At 30.7% G+C, this 20,462-nt stretch overlaps 2 protein-coding genes across 2 annotated transcripts; both read right to left on the bottom strand.

Moving 5' to 3' along the window:
• LOC105803180 (uncharacterized) lies at nt 1-570 on the bottom strand. The gene has a single exon (XM_012635221.1). The coding sequence runs from the start codon at nt 568-570 to the stop codon at nt 1-3; it is 570 nt and encodes a 189-aa protein (XP_012490675.1).
• A 2,762-nt stretch (nt 571-3,332) lies between these two features.
• Nucleotides 3,333-9,707, bottom strand: LOC105797523 (respiratory burst oxidase homolog protein E). Its single transcript, XM_012627505.2, has 14 exons — nt 8,744-9,707; nt 8,467-8,626; nt 8,083-8,131; nt 7,778-7,891; nt 6,923-7,345; nt 6,452-6,838; nt 6,277-6,372; nt 6,086-6,201; nt 5,824-5,994; nt 5,588-5,744; nt 5,283-5,492; nt 5,070-5,198; nt 4,665-4,743; nt 3,333-3,578 (listed from the first exon to the last, which is right to left on the bottom strand). Exons 1-14 carry the CDS (start codon nt 9,372-9,374, stop codon nt 3,469-3,471), a joined length of 2,832 nt encoding a protein of 943 aa, XP_012482959.1. The 5' UTR covers nt 9,375-9,707; the 3' UTR covers nt 3,333-3,468.
• Between the last annotated feature and the right edge of the window lie 10,755 nt (nt 9,708-20,462).

The following is a 20,462-nucleotide window of genomic DNA, read 5'->3' as shown; positions in this document are numbered from 1 at the left end:
TTATTGCCGTAGATTCTTCATTATCAATTTATCATCCCATAACCTAACAACGTTGCCGTTAATCGCCGTTAAATCCTGATAACGGTACCAACCCCTTTCCCCTTTTCTCACTCTGAAGACTCTTTCCCAACTCTCCCACCACTCCCCGCCGCAACTCCGTCCCCTCACCGTCATTTCGCCGTCGACGTCGTTACTCTCTCCGTCACAGTAAACGCTCAACTTGAACTTCTCTCCTTTAGTTGTCGACACTCTAATATCATCGCAAACTGACGGCGAACCACTGATCGTTCCCGTAACTACGGCTGGAGCCGAAACCAGAGCTGATGGAAAAAGGGTCGGCTTTGGGTCATCTCCGGCACGATCGATTATGGACGTAGACCACGGTTTCAGGTTGGGTTTGGTAAAGGAACGTGACGAGGAGGCGACGCCGGCGGCTCTGATCCTCCAAAAAGTAATGGCAGCGGTGATAGCGGCGACCCACGTCCATACATTGTTAACAATGGTGAAAATCCCGAAACTTATACAGTTGAATGCTAAAGCTTCGAACCCAGAATCCAACAGCTGTTCCATCTTTCTTGGTTCGGTCCTGTTTTTGGTTGTGGATTGTAATGGAAAATCAATGTCGGGTCTATACATATATAGTGTGTGTGTATATATACGTGGTTAGAATATGCCGTTAGTACTTGTATAAAAATTGAGATTTTAAAATTTTCATATTAAATCCTTCTACTTTTTTAAATTTAAAATTATACCTCACTTTTGTAGTTTCTGATATATTTATTTTTCGTCAATATACTAAATTCATAAATTTTGACGGAAAATCCTTATGAATTTAATTAATGGATAGGATTTTAAATAAAAGAGATAAACTACACTCAATTGTCACTAAATTATTCATAAGTTTACGATTTGATCACTCAACTTCAAAAAGTTATAGAATAGTCATTGAACTATTCGAAAGTTTTTATTTAAGTAACTGAGATATTGAGATTTTTTTAAAATCCAACTAGTGAGCTTGAAGCGATGATTCTACTGTTGATACGATGGTATAGGGATTAAATCCCATGTTTTTTAAAAGTATATGGACTAACAACAAATTTTAACTAATATATGTCATACGACATGGGTGAGGGTGAGAGAGGGGGGACGTGGCTGTGGGGTGACGGTAAGAGACGTGGCAATAGATAAATGGTCTGTTAAAGAATTCACTGCGTTACGCTTACCTTGCGTGCTTAATTGTAGGATTGGGAGATTAGCTGAATTTCGTGGGTAACTAACTATTTTGTTTAATAGTTTATATTTATATTTTTGGGTTTCTAGAAGCATTTCATGTCTTTAAGTTTTCATGTTATTATTGCTGAAAAAAGAAATGAAGGATAGGTAAAAAAAAAAAAAAGAAGAATTAATTTTATTTTTAATTGCATTATTCTCAATTAAATTTAAAATTGATTTCGATCGAATTCTTAAATGAATGACAAAATTCTCTCAAATATATTTTCTCTATCGACAAAGTTCGAATTTGAAATCTTGCTTAATAAGCGTCAAACGCTTTATTGCTCGATTCAGTAGGTGCATATAAGTTGAAAAAAAAAAGATAAGCAAAATGAGTTCCATATGATTCCAAGCATGGTTTTTAGAATTGAATCAGTGGTTGAACTAGTTAGGTTATCGATTTTCAATTAGATTTCAATTAAATACATTATTCAAAAGTTTCTAAGAAATATAAATAAAAATCATAAAATTTGGTTCAACCAATTCAGATCCAACTGATTCATATCAATTCGTGAGTTAACAAGTTCTCTCCCTTGCTCAAGACTAGTGTACCGTACAAACTAGCCCATCCGGTCCAATTTCATTTGTTTTATGAAAATTATATAATCAATTAATTATATAAACGATTCTAATCAGAACCAATTATTACAAGCACTTAATTAAATAATTCAACTCAACACGGTGAGATCTCGTTGGCATAATGGTTGAAAGTTGAAAATACAATGACTTACATTCATTCCGTCAAATGGATTAGTATTTGTTACATGATATTTGAGTTTTAAAATTTCCCAAGAGGGTCGCATATTAATTTATTTAATTTTATTTTTTTAATTTCTGAATAAACTATCCAGTTGCTCATCCAACATTTACGGCGTTTTCATTTTGGTCATAAAAAATTTATTGTAATTTCGTTGGTAGAGAAATTTATCATTTTAATAAAAGAAAAATCCTTACAATTTCATCGCCGCCGGAGGAATTTATCATTTTAATCACCTAAACATTAAATATATAACAATTGTTCATTGTATATGCCACATCATCAAATAATTTTTTTTTTTACCATTTTTTGATCCGCCACAAATTATCATCTTCTTCCTTAAGCCTTTGTTTTCCCCACCAAACCTAAAGATCTACCCTTGCATACATAACCAACTTAATTGACTAACTTATAATAACAACCAATCGTTCGATTTTAATTTAATTGACCTAACCAAATCAACTTAAATTTGACTAATTAAATTGGTTAATCGAATTTCCCTTTTATTTGAAATAAACTAAAATAATATATATCATATTTAAAATATAATAGACTTGATAATCAGCCAACTTAATCATTTAACCCTACTTTTATCTAGTTAAACTAGTATAATTGATCTAACCAATATCGAATAAATCAAAATTTTCAATTAAATCGATTTTAATCGACTTTTACTCACTTAACGTATGCCACACTCTCAACTTTACTTATAAAATCTAAACCCACCAATATTGTACCCCAAATGTTATTTCATTGTAAAATAACTTATTTTCTAGATTTTAATTTAAATTAAATTCATTTCTGAATTTTAAAATTTGATTTTAGGCCTCAGTTCTACTTTAGGATTTAAAAATATATTTTATTTTCTCAAACTATCAAAACACATTTAGCAATACTAATTCTTAAAAAATAAAGATTAAAATTTTGAAAATAATATTATTAAAAGGGATAATTACGAGCCTTAAATATGAACTATAAAACAAAATAAATAAATAAATAAAGAAGATAAATCTCCAACATGGTGGGATTATTATCATGATCATCGTCAAAGTATGCTATTATTTTCTCAGAAAACTGCAACGATAACTGAACTTTTATCATCAACATTGTTTCTCAACAAAAATGAAAAAAAATTAATAGAAAATGTTTATATCTCAATGCTATTAGATTTTATATTTACAGTTACTCAGAACTCAATTTGAGTCTCTAAGTACATATAATATATTTATATTCAAATATATATTATATCTAAGGACACAAATATTTTAGAAAAAACGAATTATCCTATTAACATAGAGTATAGTTATGAATACCATGTATGTGTGTATATATTTATTTATATATATCAGCTATATTTCTTTGAATATATATAGTTACAAAAAAACGAATAATAGGTTGACTGGCATCTATTTACTCCATTAATGGAATTAGATAACGCCTCAAAAATATTCCTTGTGGAATTCAAATCTCGTTGACGTCAGGTGACTCAATTCCACTGAGAGTTTCTTCAATTCTTTTGCCAACACTGGCATTCCACAGTAGAACACACCTGTAGTTTTTAACCATTACAATTTTTGTTAATCACCCCATTTCTCGAAAATCTATTCCGATCAATTCAAAATCAAATTTTAATCATAAATAGTAAATAGTTTTCTAACATGTTCAACTCTAACTCGAAAGGACTATAAGTAAATTGAAATTACTTATACTTGAAATCAGGGTGAAGCTAGAAAATTATTTTAAGGGCTAAAGATGAATCATAAATTCCGGTAGGTTAAAGAGTAATTTTATTATTATACTAACTTGTAATTTCATAAATTTTGAAGGGGTCAAAAGGAAAATTTATCATTTTTGTGGCCAAGTGCTAAGACCACTATTTGCCCTTGTCTACGTCCTAACTCGAAGTGATTAGAACTCGAAGTGATTAGAATTCGAAATGATCTAACCTAAAAGACTAACTCTCACCCAGGACGGAAGGAATGAGTAGATGAGAGCCTTGGCCACTAAAATGAGAAATTGTTGCTTTAGACCCAAAATTCATAAAATTTTAAATTAATATATTGTATAATTATTATTAGGTCCCTAAAGTGTTAAAATTTCGATTTAATCCTTTTTAAAATCAATATGAGCCAATACAAAAGTGAAGTTGCTTTTTAACTCTCTTACAAACATATAGATTAGGTTGAACTCATTAAATTTTTTTTTTTAACTTTACCCCTATCTCAAGCTTGAATGACATAAACTTAAAATTACTCCAACCCAAATTAATCCATATCAAAAGCTAGTCATATAAGCATGTTCTTGATTGAAATCAAAAGTCTTCAATCTTCTTTTCTTTCTTTCTTTTGATTCTAAGCTATTAATTCGATTAAACATGACAGCTGTGAGTTAAGCTGAAAAGTCGTAAGCATATATGTATATATATTCTTCATAAATTGGTTGCGTACAGCCTTTTGATGGCTTTATTTTTTAATGTTCACGTAGTAGGTTGAAATGAATGGGAGCCAATTATGAGCAGTCTCGTTGGCAGAATCTAAATCTCATTTCTCACTTTCAGATCCTTTTTAAAATATATATATGCCTCTTTGATTAATAATTTAATACTTTTTTTTTATTTGGTTAGAAATGTATTTACCTACTGTGGCATGAGGATGTTTTGAAGCTATTTTTCTGAAGACTTCTTTCCAGTTGGGCCTTGCAAAATGAGTCCTTACCTGTGAAGCAAATCATTAAATATCCAAAAGGGTTAGAAAAAAACAATACTAATGGGATTTTTAAATGGCTGTTTGGTAGGTGAGAAAAGGATATGCTACGAAAATTTTTTATATAGATGTTGACAATGAAGAGAATGACATGCTCTGCACATTTTCAGTCATCTACTCTCTTAATTACTAAAATCCATATTATATGAAGATTTCACATGATCTAACAACTGATAACATTAAATAAATGGTAATGGAAAATGACTTTTTTGGGAGTATGTTTATGATGTTTATCATTTTTTTAAGTTATCTAGGTAATGAGAACAGAAAAATCTTACTCTGGTTCCTGATAAGATGTCAACACCATGTTTAGCATGATTTAAAGCTTGGACCATTGTTATCAAGGTTGATCTTGCATCTCCTTCTTCATAAACACTTGTAAGGTAGTTGTGCAGCTCAATTTGACCCTGTTTTTCAAAGATTAAAAATAACAAGGATTAGGTCATTTATTTACTATTGGAAGCTTATTCAAATAATGGCAGATTATTTACTTTGTGATCCATTTCTGCAACTTCATCCATTACTCCTTTAAACCATTCAAAGGAACCTGATTCCCTTGTGACCCAATAGAAGTAAGCATTTCGAGTCCTCGGCGGTGACTTCTTTTTTCCGCCGATAGTCAAACTTGAATTCGCGGTGTAATTCGAAGATGCAAGACTGTTCCAACTATCATCTGATCTACTCATTTCTGTGGCTAAATCCTATACCATCAAATTCCCATTATGAAATGAAAAGTAAATGATTATAAAATTTATGCTGAAAATCGTCTTGTAGCAAGTGGCTTGAATGTATATACCATTTGATCTTCTGGTCTTGAATTGTTTAATAGATCTCTAAGGATGCTTATGAAAGGGGTAGCTCCAATTCCTAGTCCCACAAGGAGTAGAACATCATAGTTCCTGTAGTCTTGTGCTGGAGCCCCATATGGACCGTCGACGAGTAACTTAGGTTGGCTGCACCGATGAAGCATATTGCGTTAAATACTTGCCGGTTCCGTAGTGTAATTTGAATATAAGAAGTATATATTCTTACCAGTTATTATCAATGTATCCAGGGCCACCGAATCTCGCTCGGCCTATAACGAACGGTGAGTCGTTAACTTCGGTGAAAACTCGTTTAAGTTCCTTAGTCCAGTCTCCAACTGTTCTGATATGAACACTAAGATACTCATCTCCTGGTGCTGAAGTTATAGAAAATGGGTGCCTGCAAAAATTTTTAAAAAAAAAGAACAAATGATGTTCCAAAACACAAGACACCCTAAATCGTAAACCCTAAACCCCAAAATCATACTTACCATTCAAATGGGGAGATTGATGGGCACTGAAGAAATATGTACTGCCCACTTTTGTACTTGAATCCTTGCGGTTTCGACATAACCATGCTGAAGACATCTCCTGGTAGTACAGAGACCTGTGCATTGAGCTCAAATGATTAAGAGTTTAGCTAAACAATAGAAGAGTAAAGAGAAGAATTTGATAAAATTACCTTGAATATTTTTACTGAATAATGTTCTGCTCTACATGCTCTTACAGTACGTTCTCCCATGTACAGCAGCAATGGAACAGCTATGTACATCCATGTCTGCAAACACAAACATAATTAGTACGTAGCAAGTTGGTATGTTACTCTTTGTCATTGTCTGAAATTTTGAAGTTCTTACCGATCTCTGGTACCACTGGTGAGACAAATACAAGAATGTTCCATGGATAACCAGCAAAATGTAGACAAGGCCAAGAAGATGATGAGAATACCAGAAAGCATTGAAGCCTGTCAATCTATTGAAGGGTGCAGGGAATCTCAAGATGTTTCTTCGGAAGTGACTTGTTGCTAATATAAACGCAATGGCCATGAAAACCACCATAGCTATCCCCGTAATGCCTAGAATACCGATCAAAAGTTCCAGATATGTCGGTCGTTTGCCGTGACTAAAATCAGATGCTATGAGAGCAAATTTCTCAGGTGGAGCATTAGTTAAACGGATGAAATCACATGCCAAATGACTTCCACCATGAACCAACACTCCAATAGCTATTGCACATGCAATTGTCTGTAAATTAAGGGAGTAAAATCATTGAGGTTTACATTTTTGCAAACTCCATTTAAATAAAAGCCCTTTGTTTTTTGTTCTTACCTTGTGAAAATTAATGCTGTCATCAAAAGGTACAAAGGATCTTGCTTTTGTGGAACGAAGCCAAGTCAATGTGTTGCGACAAACCGGTAAAAGAATCAAAGCCATGTTGAGCTTGAGTGTCTCGGCAGACCCTTTGGCAGTACATAAGCAATACCCCATAACTTGAAATGCTGCCATGTTTTTGTATTGAATGAATTTCCAAACAAAAAGGGTAGCCATTGCCATAATCCAAAGCAACAAAACCCATCCCCTTCGCCAGTTTTCTAGTAGCAAGCACCGGAGTTTAAAGCACATTCTTCGGAACATGCTTTTGGGTCTAACGGAACTTAAGTTTTGACTCCAACCAACACTTGCTGTGCTAAGTGGTCTACTGTAGTTCATGTATGTATCCCTTTGCAGGAGTAACGTTTCCAATTGCCATAACTGAAATCAACCCAAATTGACATACAACATCCTATTTAATTCCCCCAAATAATTTTTGGGTTAAAATTTGATTTTGGTCCCTTTACTATTCTTAAATTTAAGATTTAATTCTTATATTTTGATTTATCATAATTTAATCTCTCTAATTATATAATATAATTAGTTAATCCAGGTAGTTTAGACTGCAACTATTCCAGCTACAATGCTGGTATGAACTTTTTCACAAAAACATCTCTTTCAACTCATAAAAAAAAATCTATATCACTATTTTAACCGGAATAGTTAATGATGCTTAACTGTTTGGACTAACTAATAATATTATATAAAATAATGTCAAATTAAAATATAGGGATTAAATTCTAAATTTGAGCATATTAGAAGGACCAAAATCATAATTTGACTTTTTTTTTTAAAACAAGCAAAGCAATTTACCTCAATGTACCCAAAATTCTCAGGATCCAATTCTTCCATGATTAGTGATGCATACTCTTCAGCTTGTTCTTTTAGCTTGGAAAGCTTGTTGGCTGAAGCACTAAGCATTATAAGCTGCATTTTAAATATATATATATATATAATTTAAAAAAATCAGCAACAACAAAAAAGATAAATGACATTGCAATATTTAAGCCAAACTTGAAAGTAATTGCATTTTGGGCATTTTTACACAATTCCTAATTAATAATCATCTATAATTAAATGAGCAGACAATCATCTATAATTAATAATCATTTTATTACCTCTTGTACTTCTTCCCTTGTGACTCTTCCATCTTCATTGCTATCAGCCCTGCAAATTTATTTTCATCAAAATATAATTATGAAAGAGCAAAGTAAAAATAAATAAATTAAAATAAACGCAGCATTTTAACTCTTGTCGAGTTCCCACAAAACATAGACCATAAAGCAACCTCGTCCAACTGGGCCATAAGCCGTCAGCTTTTTTATTCAGTGGGCAAGAAATCAGGTGCTTCACGGAACAACTTAAAATTACTGCTCTCAACCAATCAATTCAAAGATCAAAATCGTTTTTTGCCGATCAAAACTTTCGATCGTCAGCGTTGTTTTTAGCGGCAAAAGATCGTTTAAAAAAAAGATAAAATAAAGAGAGAAAAAAAAACTAACATGTCGAAGAAAATCTGAAGACGCGCGTCGAAACTCTGATCTGAAATCTGTAACCAGAAATCATGAAGCTCCTCTTTTGTTATTTTCTCGATTCTTTGTCGTCTTCGTCTTGCTAATGCATCGAATATGCCTACTGCGAATTCCTTTGAATCCACCATACCTATGAAAAAAGAAAAAGAATTATTTTCTTCGTTGCCAAACAGAGTATTGGATGACAGAAGAAAATGAAGATTTTCTTAGTTGCCAAACAGAGTATCGGGGACTTGATAGTACGGACCTATACATTCTCCGAAATCTTCTCTAGCAAGCAAACCGTCTTTGGCTAACGACTCGAACCTCGACTCAACTCGTTTCCACATCTCCACCGCGTCATTTTCGCCGGTGTTTTTACTGATGAACCTCAGCCCTTTCAAAGCTCGTTCGGCGCTGGATTTCGTTCGTTGAAGCTTGGCTTTGATTCTCCTCTCATCGCGAGCCGTAATCCGACGGTCTTGAATCTGATCAACCTCCGCCGCCGAAGATGAAGCTCTCGATGACGATCCCGATTTCAACCACGCGAACTTCCTCCGGATCCTCGACGTCGCCGATAAGCTTCTCGCTAAAATCCCCGACGAACCGTTAACGGAACCACCTTCCTTTTCTTCTGCACCAACCTGTTGTGGAGTCGTACTCGGCGTTACGCTGCAAAACACAATGGAATCATTCTCGAGCTCAAGCGTAACTTCAACTAAGTCTTGCTGGTTATTCCTCTGTAAACCGCTGAGAAAAATAGGCAACATTGCTCCACCAACTCCATATTCATCTCCTGCAAGATCATCAAAGTCTTCCGGCAATTCAAATGAACGGCTATAATTAGAAAGCTTGGAACTACTCCCTCCGAACGAATGAAACGACGCCGGCGACTTCATTAATCAAAGGTACGTTCTCTTTCTTCTGAATTAAATTAAAATTGCTTTATTTTTTTTCTTCTGATTTCCTTTTATGGAGAAAAAAAAACAATGGGGTGGGATTATTAATACAAAACAACAACAACAACAACAAGAGAAACACTTCTCAACCGATCAGTTAACACGATTTCAACGCTTCTGGGGAGATTAATCGTGTGCTTATTGCAGAGTAGTTGAGGTTTTGCCAAACAAATTTTTTGAACAAAAAGTTATTCCCTCATTAATATGACAAATAATTAAAAAAAATTTAATTATATTTACTAGTCGGGTAGTGAGGAAGGAGAAGAAAAGAGACTTGGGTATATAATAACAAAGCGAAACGTAAACAAATAAAAATGAGTTCTATTTTTTATATTTAATTTTAATTTTCTTTTCTTTTAAGGTGATGAGAGGTCAATGTGGAAGGTGAGAGTTTGGAATATATTTGGCGATTATTTTATGATCCAATTCTACCCTGTTTTTAGGAAGCGGCGGTCTGGGTTTTTTAAATGTTTTTCTGGTTACTATTATTTTACTTTATGGGTTTGCGATTTTGGTATCGCTTAATTATATTGGATTAAATTTAAATGGAGTCGGACATATAACAATTCGTAGAGTTTTTTAAATTATTATTGTTTAAATCGGATTAGATTAGTCAGTTGGATTAAAATACTATTTTAAATAGAAGGATTAAATTGATTGATTTGTAAATTGCTTGAAACTGATTTTTTAAAGTTCTATGAATTTTAATACTTTATTTAATTAAACAAATTTAACCACCAGTTCGGTTTTGAAAATCTTACTCCTAATGTAATTTTTTTTCATTTATAAGATCTGAATCCGAGATCTTACCTAGAAAAATCGAAATCATACCATTCAATCCAATAAATGTTAGTTGTCTTTATTTTATTTATTAAGGAAGAAAAAAGTTTTATGAGTTTAAAAACAAAAACATTTTTGAATGTTATGGTTTAGATCACCATTTGGTTATTGGTGAAATGATTTTTTTCATGGGGAGTAAATTGATAAACAAAGTAATATATAATTTTGAATAATGTCAATGACGTGGGTGAAGTCAGAAAATCTTTTAGATGTTCAGGATTGAGTTATAAATTTTTAAAAGGTTAAAATGTAATTTTATCATATACTACTTTATAATTCATAATTTCTAAGGGACTAAATAGAGTTTTTTTCATATTTCAGAGGATTAAAATACAAATTTACCGTAAAAAAAAAACTCATTCTGGCCTCTCGACGTAACCTTTGGCAAGTGAATTAGAGGATGACATTAATTTCTTTTAAAACATCAGCTACTATTAATATAAATATAATAATGGTAGAGAATTTTAGAAAAGTGAAAAATCATGTGAATATCTTTTAGTTGTTCTAATTTAGATGCTCTTTGTAGAGAAATCATGCAAACTGGTATTATTATTATTATTATTATTATTATTAATGCATAAGTCAATGTTAATTATTAACATATTATAATAACATTATAAATTATTAGATGGTTCAACTTATCTTAATCCATAATCATAGTAATATTGCAATCATTAACATTATCCCATACTAATTAATCAAATAACTCCTTATATATATTTTAATATCTGGTTGAATCTTAGCTCGATTGATATGAATATTGTCGTCAATACAGAAGGACGTGAGTTTGAGTACTCTAAAGCACATTATCCTCCTATCTATGGGTTAAGGAAAGGGGCTATAGGTAGTTCTAGGTATTATGTCAAAAAAATATAATAAGATTATTAAAAAGAATAATATGTTAAATCTATATCATTTTAAAAAATATATAAATACCAATTATCAGATCTTAAGGAAAAAAACTAAAAGAATTTCTGTAAACCTAAAGTGAGAGCATACTGCTTTTTGGGTCTGCATGATGAAAAACCAAACCATATAAACTATATAATTACAGCTGTTGATATAAAGGAAACAAATAAGATTTTAATAAATATAAAATAATCATAATCGATACAATAGTTGTCATGTTCGTGTTTCCCACTTTCTCAACTACATCAATCTAGAAAGAAAAAAAACAACTGCTTTTTAGTCTTTAATTTCTCCTTATTTTATCATCCATTTAATAATAAATAATAAAATATACGATCGGAAACTAACGATAATATCAATATCAATACTAGTTCAATCAGGGTTTAAAGTTAGTAGAGATTACAATGTCTCAAACCCGCGTCCTCCTGTATTGGTATACCGATCGAACTAAGACTCAATCGGTAACAAAATTAGAAATTTAAATTCCCCACAAGCTTGAAAAACATAAAAGAATACACGGCATTGGCTATAAGTAGGTTTTGGTTTACTCCAAGGTAATTCCATTGTCAACTTTTTTTCCTTTTTGTTCTTCGTCTAATTCATAATTTAGAAAGAATAAAGTTGATAGAATTCTGCTCAACATCTCTGTTAAAAGACAAAAGGTAATTTTACTTGTTTCATTTTGACACTCCATTGTACATATGTTTGACTTTTTCACCAAATTTCTTATATTTTTCGTATTGAGTTAGGCTCACCAAAAACACATCATCTAAAAGAATATAAAATACAAAATAATTTATGATAAATTTACATTTTAACTCTTCTAATATAAAAAAATTCAATTTAATCCTTTCTGAAGTTTCTAACATGGCTTAGATTAGTTGGTTGAGTATTCATTAACACCTTTATAAGTACCAAACTTTAAGTATCACCAATAGTTTTATTTGTTAACCGATAACGAGGAACTGGCAAGAGCCTTAACCCTTAAAGAAATTTTAATTTAGTCCCTTTAAAAATAATAAAATTATAAATTAATCTATGATAAAATTGTACTTAATCCTGTGTGAAAAAATTAATTTAAACCCTTTAAAAATAATAAAATTACATTTTAATATTTCATAAATTTTATAATTCAATTATGATATCCTAAAAGAAGTTGACTTCCCCTCAACCTCACAACAATATTACATTCAAATCTATATAATATTTGTAAATAGCATTGGATTTTGTCATGAAGGGCATGAAGTATTGGGAAAAAATATTAACAAGTTTTGTCAGAAATTTGTAAATAAAAAAATTAGCATCAGCTTAGATTTATACATCTATATATACCATATTGATGTCTTTGTCTAAATTTGGTGTAACAAATAAAAATAAAAATAAAAATATATAATGAATAATATGCATTTCAAAATTATATTGGTAACTTTTTTAAAAATATATTTATTTTCAAATGGTCTAATTTTTTTCATTTCAATTTTTCAATTATCCTATTTTTAAGGGATAAAACAACAATTAATCTATGAAATTGCTAATTTTTTTCAATTTTGTCCCTAATTTTTTGTCCATATTAATCCTGATATTTGACAACATTTTCTTGATGGCGTGATGACTTGGCACACTGAGATTGTGCCGTATCATCACTTGAAAATTTAAAAAGCACATAAAAATTATAATTTTTTAAAAACAATATTTTAGTTGATGACGTAGCATAATCTTAGAGTGCCAAGTCATCATTTATTAACAGAACCCAAATTCAAGGACCAAATTGATAAAAAAAAATTTGACAAATCCCGAAACTAATGTAGACCCAAAAAAGTTCAATGACCAAAATGAAAAAAGTTATCAAATTCAGGGACTAAATGCTAATTTATCCATTTTTATTTATTAAGAAATTGTTAATTTCATCCTCATTAAAAACGATGGCAGCCATCATTCTACTAACTATATAGATTTAAAAAGTTTGGATGAAGATGATGTAATAATATGGTTTTTCCTTCTTTAAAATAAAAATTATTGGATTGGAAGTTGGCAAAGAGCTGTCAACTTTTGTAAGCCATTTCTAGAAGGCAGGGATCATGCAAACATTTTGTAGTACATATTGAAAGTATAGGCATGTATGATTCGTGTACTTTTTAATGGCTACAACACAATTTGCTTGCTGCACCCACAATTCATATATTACACCAACTTTGCTTTCACTAAAGCATCATTCTTTCTTTTTCAAATTTGTAATCTTTTTTCTTGAATTAATGGGTTGTTGTATTATGAGCATTCAATCAACCTTCTAACATGTAGTTGTTGCATATATATATATATATATATATATATTGGAACTTGATAGTATCGGATTTGAACATATATTATACACGGATTTAGGAGTTGGATGTGGTCTTGGCCTTTCGAAATGAGAAATTATCTATGTTTATGAAATCGCAAGTCTCGTATAATGATAAAATTGTAATTTAATCTCTCAAAATTTTATTATTTATTTATGATTCCCTAAAATAATTTTCTCGACGTGACATTTACGTGAATATAAAAATATATATACACATTCATTTAAATGATCTGTTGTTGTAAGTATAAGACATAGTAATTGAATAATATAAAAATAGGGTTAATTGTAGCATGCATTCTTAGATCATGGTTAAATTTTAATCTGGTCTTAAGCTTCAAGACGTTTTAATTGATTCTTTAAAGTATAAGTATTGTATCAGTCATTAGATTTAACATTTTGTATATCTAAAACACATGGATAGAATTTTAAACACGTATAACTCGGATCCGACATGTTAAAGATGTTCTATTTTATTTCACACGTTAGATTCAAGTTGTCCATGTAATACATACAATATATATATTTAAAGTTTGGTCTACATATTTTTAAATATGCTCAACAACATATCTAAGCCAACATTTAACACCCAAACTGATGATTAAATTCACAAAAGGATCTAATTGATATAATATTAATACTTCAAAGACTCAATTAAAATATTTATTTATTCACTTTTTTTATATTTCATTTAGAATTGTTATGGTGTTCACTTTTACAGACCGTTATCCAACTACCCGACTAAGACCGACTCGATCCTCTTTACTCAAACAGTGACAGTCTGTATAGTTCACTTACGTGGGTCTACGTGTGGAGGGTTCGCACATGGGTTGTTCGCATCATCATGCAAACGAACTCATTTCTAGAAATACGTGTTAATCTTAGAATAGAGTGCGTGTTGGTATGCATAGGGGCCTACCTAGAACGTCACGTCGAAGGGACCGTATCAGATAAATAGAAAAATCAACCTCTTTGATACACAAACACACAAAAACAAGGTTTTTTTAGCATCTATAACTCCCATATATAGAATAAATAAATAGGGAGTTAAGTGGATTTTTTTTTTTTTGTTCTAAAGGAGTTAAGTGAAAGGGAAATTAGATGTTGTCCACGTTCCAATTTATGTATAGTTAAATTTAAGGAAAAAAAAAGGTCCAAAAACTTAAAATGTAAGTTAAGTTTAATTTCAATCTAGTACAAAAGGGTTTTCATGCAATTTAATTTGCTTTTATCATACATTAGTTGAGATGTAAAATTCATGTTTTCTCTCCTCCAAACCCTAAGAAAACTTTATAAATTAAATACAAAAATACTGCTACTATTTGAAGGGGGGAAGTCCCTATATTTTTGGGGGTGTGACAGAGACACAACATGCATTAATTGTGAATTTTAATGCATTAATTAGTAATTAATATTATGCAAATATACTAGCCTAAGTATTGATAATTTGTGTTGGTTTAAGAGGAGCAATCATTTACATTATTGCAGTATTTGCATGGATCAACATTTTTTTTTAAAAATTACAATAATAGGGAAAAACCCAAACAACAAACGTGACTAGCGCAATTCGAACTCAAGCCACACTTGAGACGATGAAATGAGCATTTAAACTTTAATTAACATAGCTTTTGTTTACTTATTTATTTTCTTTGTACATTTAATGATTTGAGGGTGGGACATATATGGATGTTAAGTTTTAAACTCAAATTACATTTAAGGTCATTAAATTATTAGTAAGTTTATGTTTTGGTTATTTAACTTTAAAAGTTATAAAATAATCACTGAAGTATTTAAAATTTTTCATTTAACTCACTGGACTGTTAAAATCGTTGTGTGTGACATTCTCTGTTTATATAACCTGCATTTGAAAGCTCTCATTCTTGTTCTCTTCTATAGTTCAATTTTTTCGTGCAACAACTTTGAATGCCACAAATCTGCGAACCAAATTCTAAATAGCTTTCTTCTCCAATCTCTGACACTGACCGTCAGATCAACTTGGATCTAAGGTATGTTCTTCTATTTATCAATGAATACTGATTCATTGTACCGATAGTCCAATCGTCGCTTGGAGCTTACTAGCCAAACTTAAAAAAAAAAAACTTAACAATCTAATAACTTAAATAAAAACTTTCGAATAATTTAGTGACTTAAATGAGAATTTTAGAATAACTTAGTGACCATTTTGTAACCTTTTAAAGTTGAATGACTAGAACATAAATCTACTAACAGTTTAGTGACTTGGGTTAAGTTTGCCCTTTATATTAGTCGGCAAAAAAAAGTAAGAATAATATTAAAAATAAAATTTTAACTAATATATTTTTGAAAAACAATAAGAAATTAATAATAAAGTAATAAAAAATTAGAAAGTTATTGATAAAATATACATGATAAAAATTATGCACAATGGGTTGGTGGAGAAAATTGTAAAGGAAGTGTGGGTGACATCAAATTCAATCAGAAACTTAGAGTAAAAGTTTATGGGTAAACTATACTTAAGGTCACTAAACTACTATTAAGTTTATGGTTTGGTCACTCAATTTCAAAACATTACAAAATGTGAATGATTCGAAAGTTTTTATTTATGTCACTGGGCTATTAAGCTTTTCTTTTAATTGCCCGGCTAGCAAGCTCTAAAATGCGATTTGGCAATTGGTACGGTGGATCAATACCTATCAACGAGTAAAAGAAAATACCTTAGACCCAAGTCGATTTGATCATCAGTGTTAGAGATAAAAAAAAGTTGTTTGTATTTTAGTTCGTAAATTCATGACGTTCAAAGTTGTTTCGTGAAAAAAATGAACTGTAGAAGAGAAGTGGAAAGAGAGTTTTCGATTGATGCTGGCGTTGTGAAAGAGAAGGTTATACAATATATATCAATTTTAACAACACAACGACTTAAATGAAAATTTTTGAATAATCCGACAATCATTTCATAATTTTCTGAAGTTCAGTAACCAAAACAAAAACTTACTAATAGTTTAGCAATATAATTTACCCAAATTTATTTAGTTACAAATCAAAGATAGAAAATACAAGAACTTAGTTAAAAGAATAATTGGAGATATGTTTTAAGCATTTTAACTTAAATGTTAATATTGCTCCTCATCGTTATAAGGAATAATTGCTTGTCACATCCCTGTTTTGAATTGAAAATTACAGCCAAGTCAATATAAGCAACAAGTTGATTATCTTATCATTATAGCATTCCCTTTATTACGTAAAGGTGATATACATTATATGAATAAATCCCCAATAGATTATCGCTTCAATTTTAGTTTTAATTTAATTGATACGGTTACTAATAATTAAAAAACGTAAATTGATCATCGAATTTTAAAAATTATTATATTTTCATTAACATTATTGATTTATTATATTATAGCCACTTAGTCAGTAACCTTAATCCCTTCCATGTAGATTAAATCGATATTTATAAATATTTTTCTCACGTTTAGTTTCTTAATAAATTGTATATTAAATATACATCCAGATAAATATATTTTTATGTAAATATAAATTTAAAAACTATATTTTAATTTTAAATGTAATTATAGATAAAAATAGGTTTAAGGAAAAAGAGAATGATTAAGATACAAAAAATTAAAAGGTGGCTTAAAATATCAAAATCTTGTATTAATCAATACAGTCCGAGAAAAGTCAATACTGGTTTAAATGAGCTAAAACACACTTAAGAGGTGCTAAAATTTTAATAGGAACTAAATTTAATTTGCTTAGAAAGAATTTAGAATCGAAACGACATCGGTACCAATACCAACTACCATGCATAGCACACATGTACTTTGTCGTTTAATATGGGGGAGAAAGAGCCTAGCAAGTTCCATACTGAAAGGTAAAACTCAACCAACTCCCATTGACTTTGTTCACCATCCTCTCTCTCTCTCTCTATATATATATATATTAAGAAAGTAAATAAAACTAAGTAGTTGTCTAGAGATAATTCTAGCTTCTCCACGAGCTAGAACATCTTTTTTATTAAGGATTAAAGTGTAATTTTATCATTTATTAATTTTTAATTTAATCATTTAAAAGAAGATTGAATTACAATTCTTCTATTTTGAGGGATCAAAAAAACTCTTGCCCGTGTCCCTAAATTCGCCTTAAAATGCTAATAAACCGTGTTCTTAAAACCCTTTTTGGTCTTAAATATGCAGGCTAATCTGAGATGTAATCAACAGTGAGAAGAGTAAAAGATTTTGTTTAGGTAACGAGGGGAAACAAGTATTTACAATTACGTCCCTTTTGTTTTTGTACTGTTTCGTACCAGCTGCTACTAAATAACAAAAGCTATATAGGATTTCTTTAGGTGCAATCAGACCTCATTTAGGTGGAACCTATCAATCAATATGTCTATCACCCTCTCAGTCCATCAGTAATTCATATGATATGAGTACGGAGTTGTGATCCTTTGAATTCAAGTATTAGTATCGTGGTTTTAAATTTTATAACGTTCTCGAGTCTTTAAATTATCGGTATCGTGTTAATCAGATATTTCCATTAATCTAATCACTAGCTTAAATATTAAATGCCAACTCAAATTTAATTTAGAACATATGTAAAACACGTATACGTGTATTTGCCGTATGGCCAGCTTGGGTTTTATTGAAATGAATTAGAGCTGCTCAAGGAGCCAATCCTTGGTGCATGGAATTTGCATATGAATGATGTCATGAGCATTAGAATTTGAAACATTGTAATTTCTAGGCTTTTGGTGCCTACTTTACTCTCCAAAAAAAAGGATCAACACTTCTTTATATTAGGTACACAATCAGGGGTGCAGCTAACAATTTTGTTATTGAGAGAGGACGGCGGAATAAAATTTTAGAAGTTTGAGGGGCTAAAAGTTAAAAAAAAAACTTGTTTAGAAAGGAGCTGAAATTGATATTATACCTCTTAGCTTTGGGGCAAGGCCAATACCTACCCCTAGATGCGCTCATGTACACTCTGTTTAAAATTTGACCCATTTTTTAAAAAAATATGCTTCAACTCAATTCAAACTAGAATTAATGCCTAAATTGACTGCTAGGACTTGATTGATACAATCTTGATACCTCGAGGATTCTATTAAAATATTTTAAAGTTTAGAGACTAATTTAAAAACTAAACGATAGTTTAAGATGTTTGGTTGAATTAACCCATTCACAAATGGGGCCCAACAAAGGATCCAAAGCAGGCAATCACATTGACAGCAACACAGAATCTGTCCAGCATTTGGAGACTATGCTTTTGTCTCACACCTCCGATTCACAAATTCTTCACTATGAAGTTAATTTGGCTGAGTGGTTCATGCATTTGACTCACAGTGTGCTTCATTTGCTTCTATGTTTCGTTCTCAAACTTACCATAGAATTAAGCAATATATAATTAGCTACCATTTATTCATCACCACAAGCTTAAACCTTCTAGAGGCCTAATCCCCTAAATCTCTACCAACCTAAACATCAATTTGGGGCAAGAGATTAAATAGATTCCATGTTGTTATGCCTTCGATAATCGGTAATCAAATTAGATCTTAATTAAATTTAAAACCCAATCAGATCAAATTCTTAAACAAAAGGCAAAAATTCTTCAAACATTGTTTTTTTCATCTACAATATTTAAACCCGAACTTTTACTTAAAAAACAATTAGCTCCTTACTCAAAAGCGAAGTTAAAATATTACTTTAAAGGAGTCTATAACAAATTTACCATTTTTAAATACTCATCTCTATCGCTGATATTAACTTATAATTTCATAAATTTCCAACCTACTATATATAATTATTTTCACCACCATTAATTCAATAATTCCTTAGAGGGTCATGCATGTCATAAGTGATAGATTTAACTTGGAAAGTTGTCAACAACAACAACCACTAATTCTTAGGGTTAACCATGGGTCATGTCCTAGGCTGCTTTCTTTCAATGACTTCATGTAGACAGACACAGATAATGCATGTCAAAATAACTAAACCTTTCTTTTATTGGGATATGGCTAAGAGAGTACTTACATAAATTGCCCACAAGCCCTTTGTGGTCAATACATTGTAGTAGATGAAAAATATATTCTAGCAATTTATTTGAATCCACCTTGAAATTAAAAATAACTGTAAGGTGGTATTAAATCTGTAGTGATGTTATAGATGAAAAATTGGTTTCTTCTAAGGGTTTATTTGGATGAATAGTAAGATTGATTCATAAGAAATTAAAAATAAAAGTAGGAATATGAAGAAATATTAATTACTATAACGGTAAGGTGTGTGCAAAGATATTCATTTATTGATATTTTCTTGAAGGTTCGTTTAGATGGATAGTGAAATTGGTTCTGATGAAATTAAAAATAATGGTGAAGTGTGATGAATTAAAAAGATGTCATTTTTCTTAATAAATAACAATTTCCATAGAATCAAAGCATAGGAAATGAACCCATATTGCAAATAAGAAGCAGACCTCTTGGTAGTTCTTTGGCAATCCAAAATCCCACTAGAAAGCCCAAAAAAAGTAACAACCAAAATTTATGGTTAAATTCTATTTTTAGTACATGCACTATGTAAAATTGTGGATTAATCCTTATATTTTAAATTTGGTGATTTTCAGTCCATGTGCTTTCAGAATTTTAAAATTTTAGTCTTGACCATATTATCAAATGTGTAATGACATATATTAACTTACTATTTTTACATATTACTACAAAAATCTAGTTAATAGATTTAACAACTATCGCTTTTATTAAGATAAAAATTCAAAATTTGAAAACGCTACTAAAATCATGGATTTAGCTACTACCGTTTAGTCAGGACTAAAATTGACCAATTCAAAAAAGTAAAATGATTAAAATTGGTCAAATTAAAGTATAGGTGCCAAATCCATAATTTGGGCAAAGTATAGGGTCTAATAAAAAAATTTGACCAAAATTTAAAGTAGAATCAAAATATAAGATGACA

This window comes from Gossypium raimondii, chromosome 7 (genome assembly GCF_025698545.1).
Source record: "Gossypium raimondii isolate GPD5lz chromosome 7, ASM2569854v1, whole genome shotgun sequence".
Classification (NCBI taxonomy): Eukaryota; Viridiplantae; Streptophyta; class Magnoliopsida; order Malvales; family Malvaceae; genus Gossypium; species Gossypium raimondii.
Note: the sequence above shows the minus strand (reverse complement) of the source record. Positions and strands in the feature narration are given on the sequence as shown.

Excerpts from the sequence above, each read along its gene's own strand:
- LOC105803180 (XM_012635221.1), bottom strand. The coding sequence starts at position 570 with ATGGAACAGCTGTTGGATTCTGGGTTCGAAGCTTTAGCATTCAACTGT.
- LOC105797523 (XM_012627505.2), bottom strand. The coding sequence starts at position 9,374 with ATGAAGTCGCCGGCGTCGTTTCATTCGTTCGGAGGGAGTAGTTCCAAG. Across the intron at positions 5,745-5,823 it reads GGATACATTGATAATAACTG|CCAACCTAAGTTACTCGTCG; the intron begins GTAAGAATATAT and ends TCATCGGTGCAG. Across the intron at positions 5,493-5,587 it reads CAAGACCAGAAGATCAAATG|GATTTAGCCACAGAAATGAG; the intron begins GTATATACATTC and ends TTGATGGTATAG.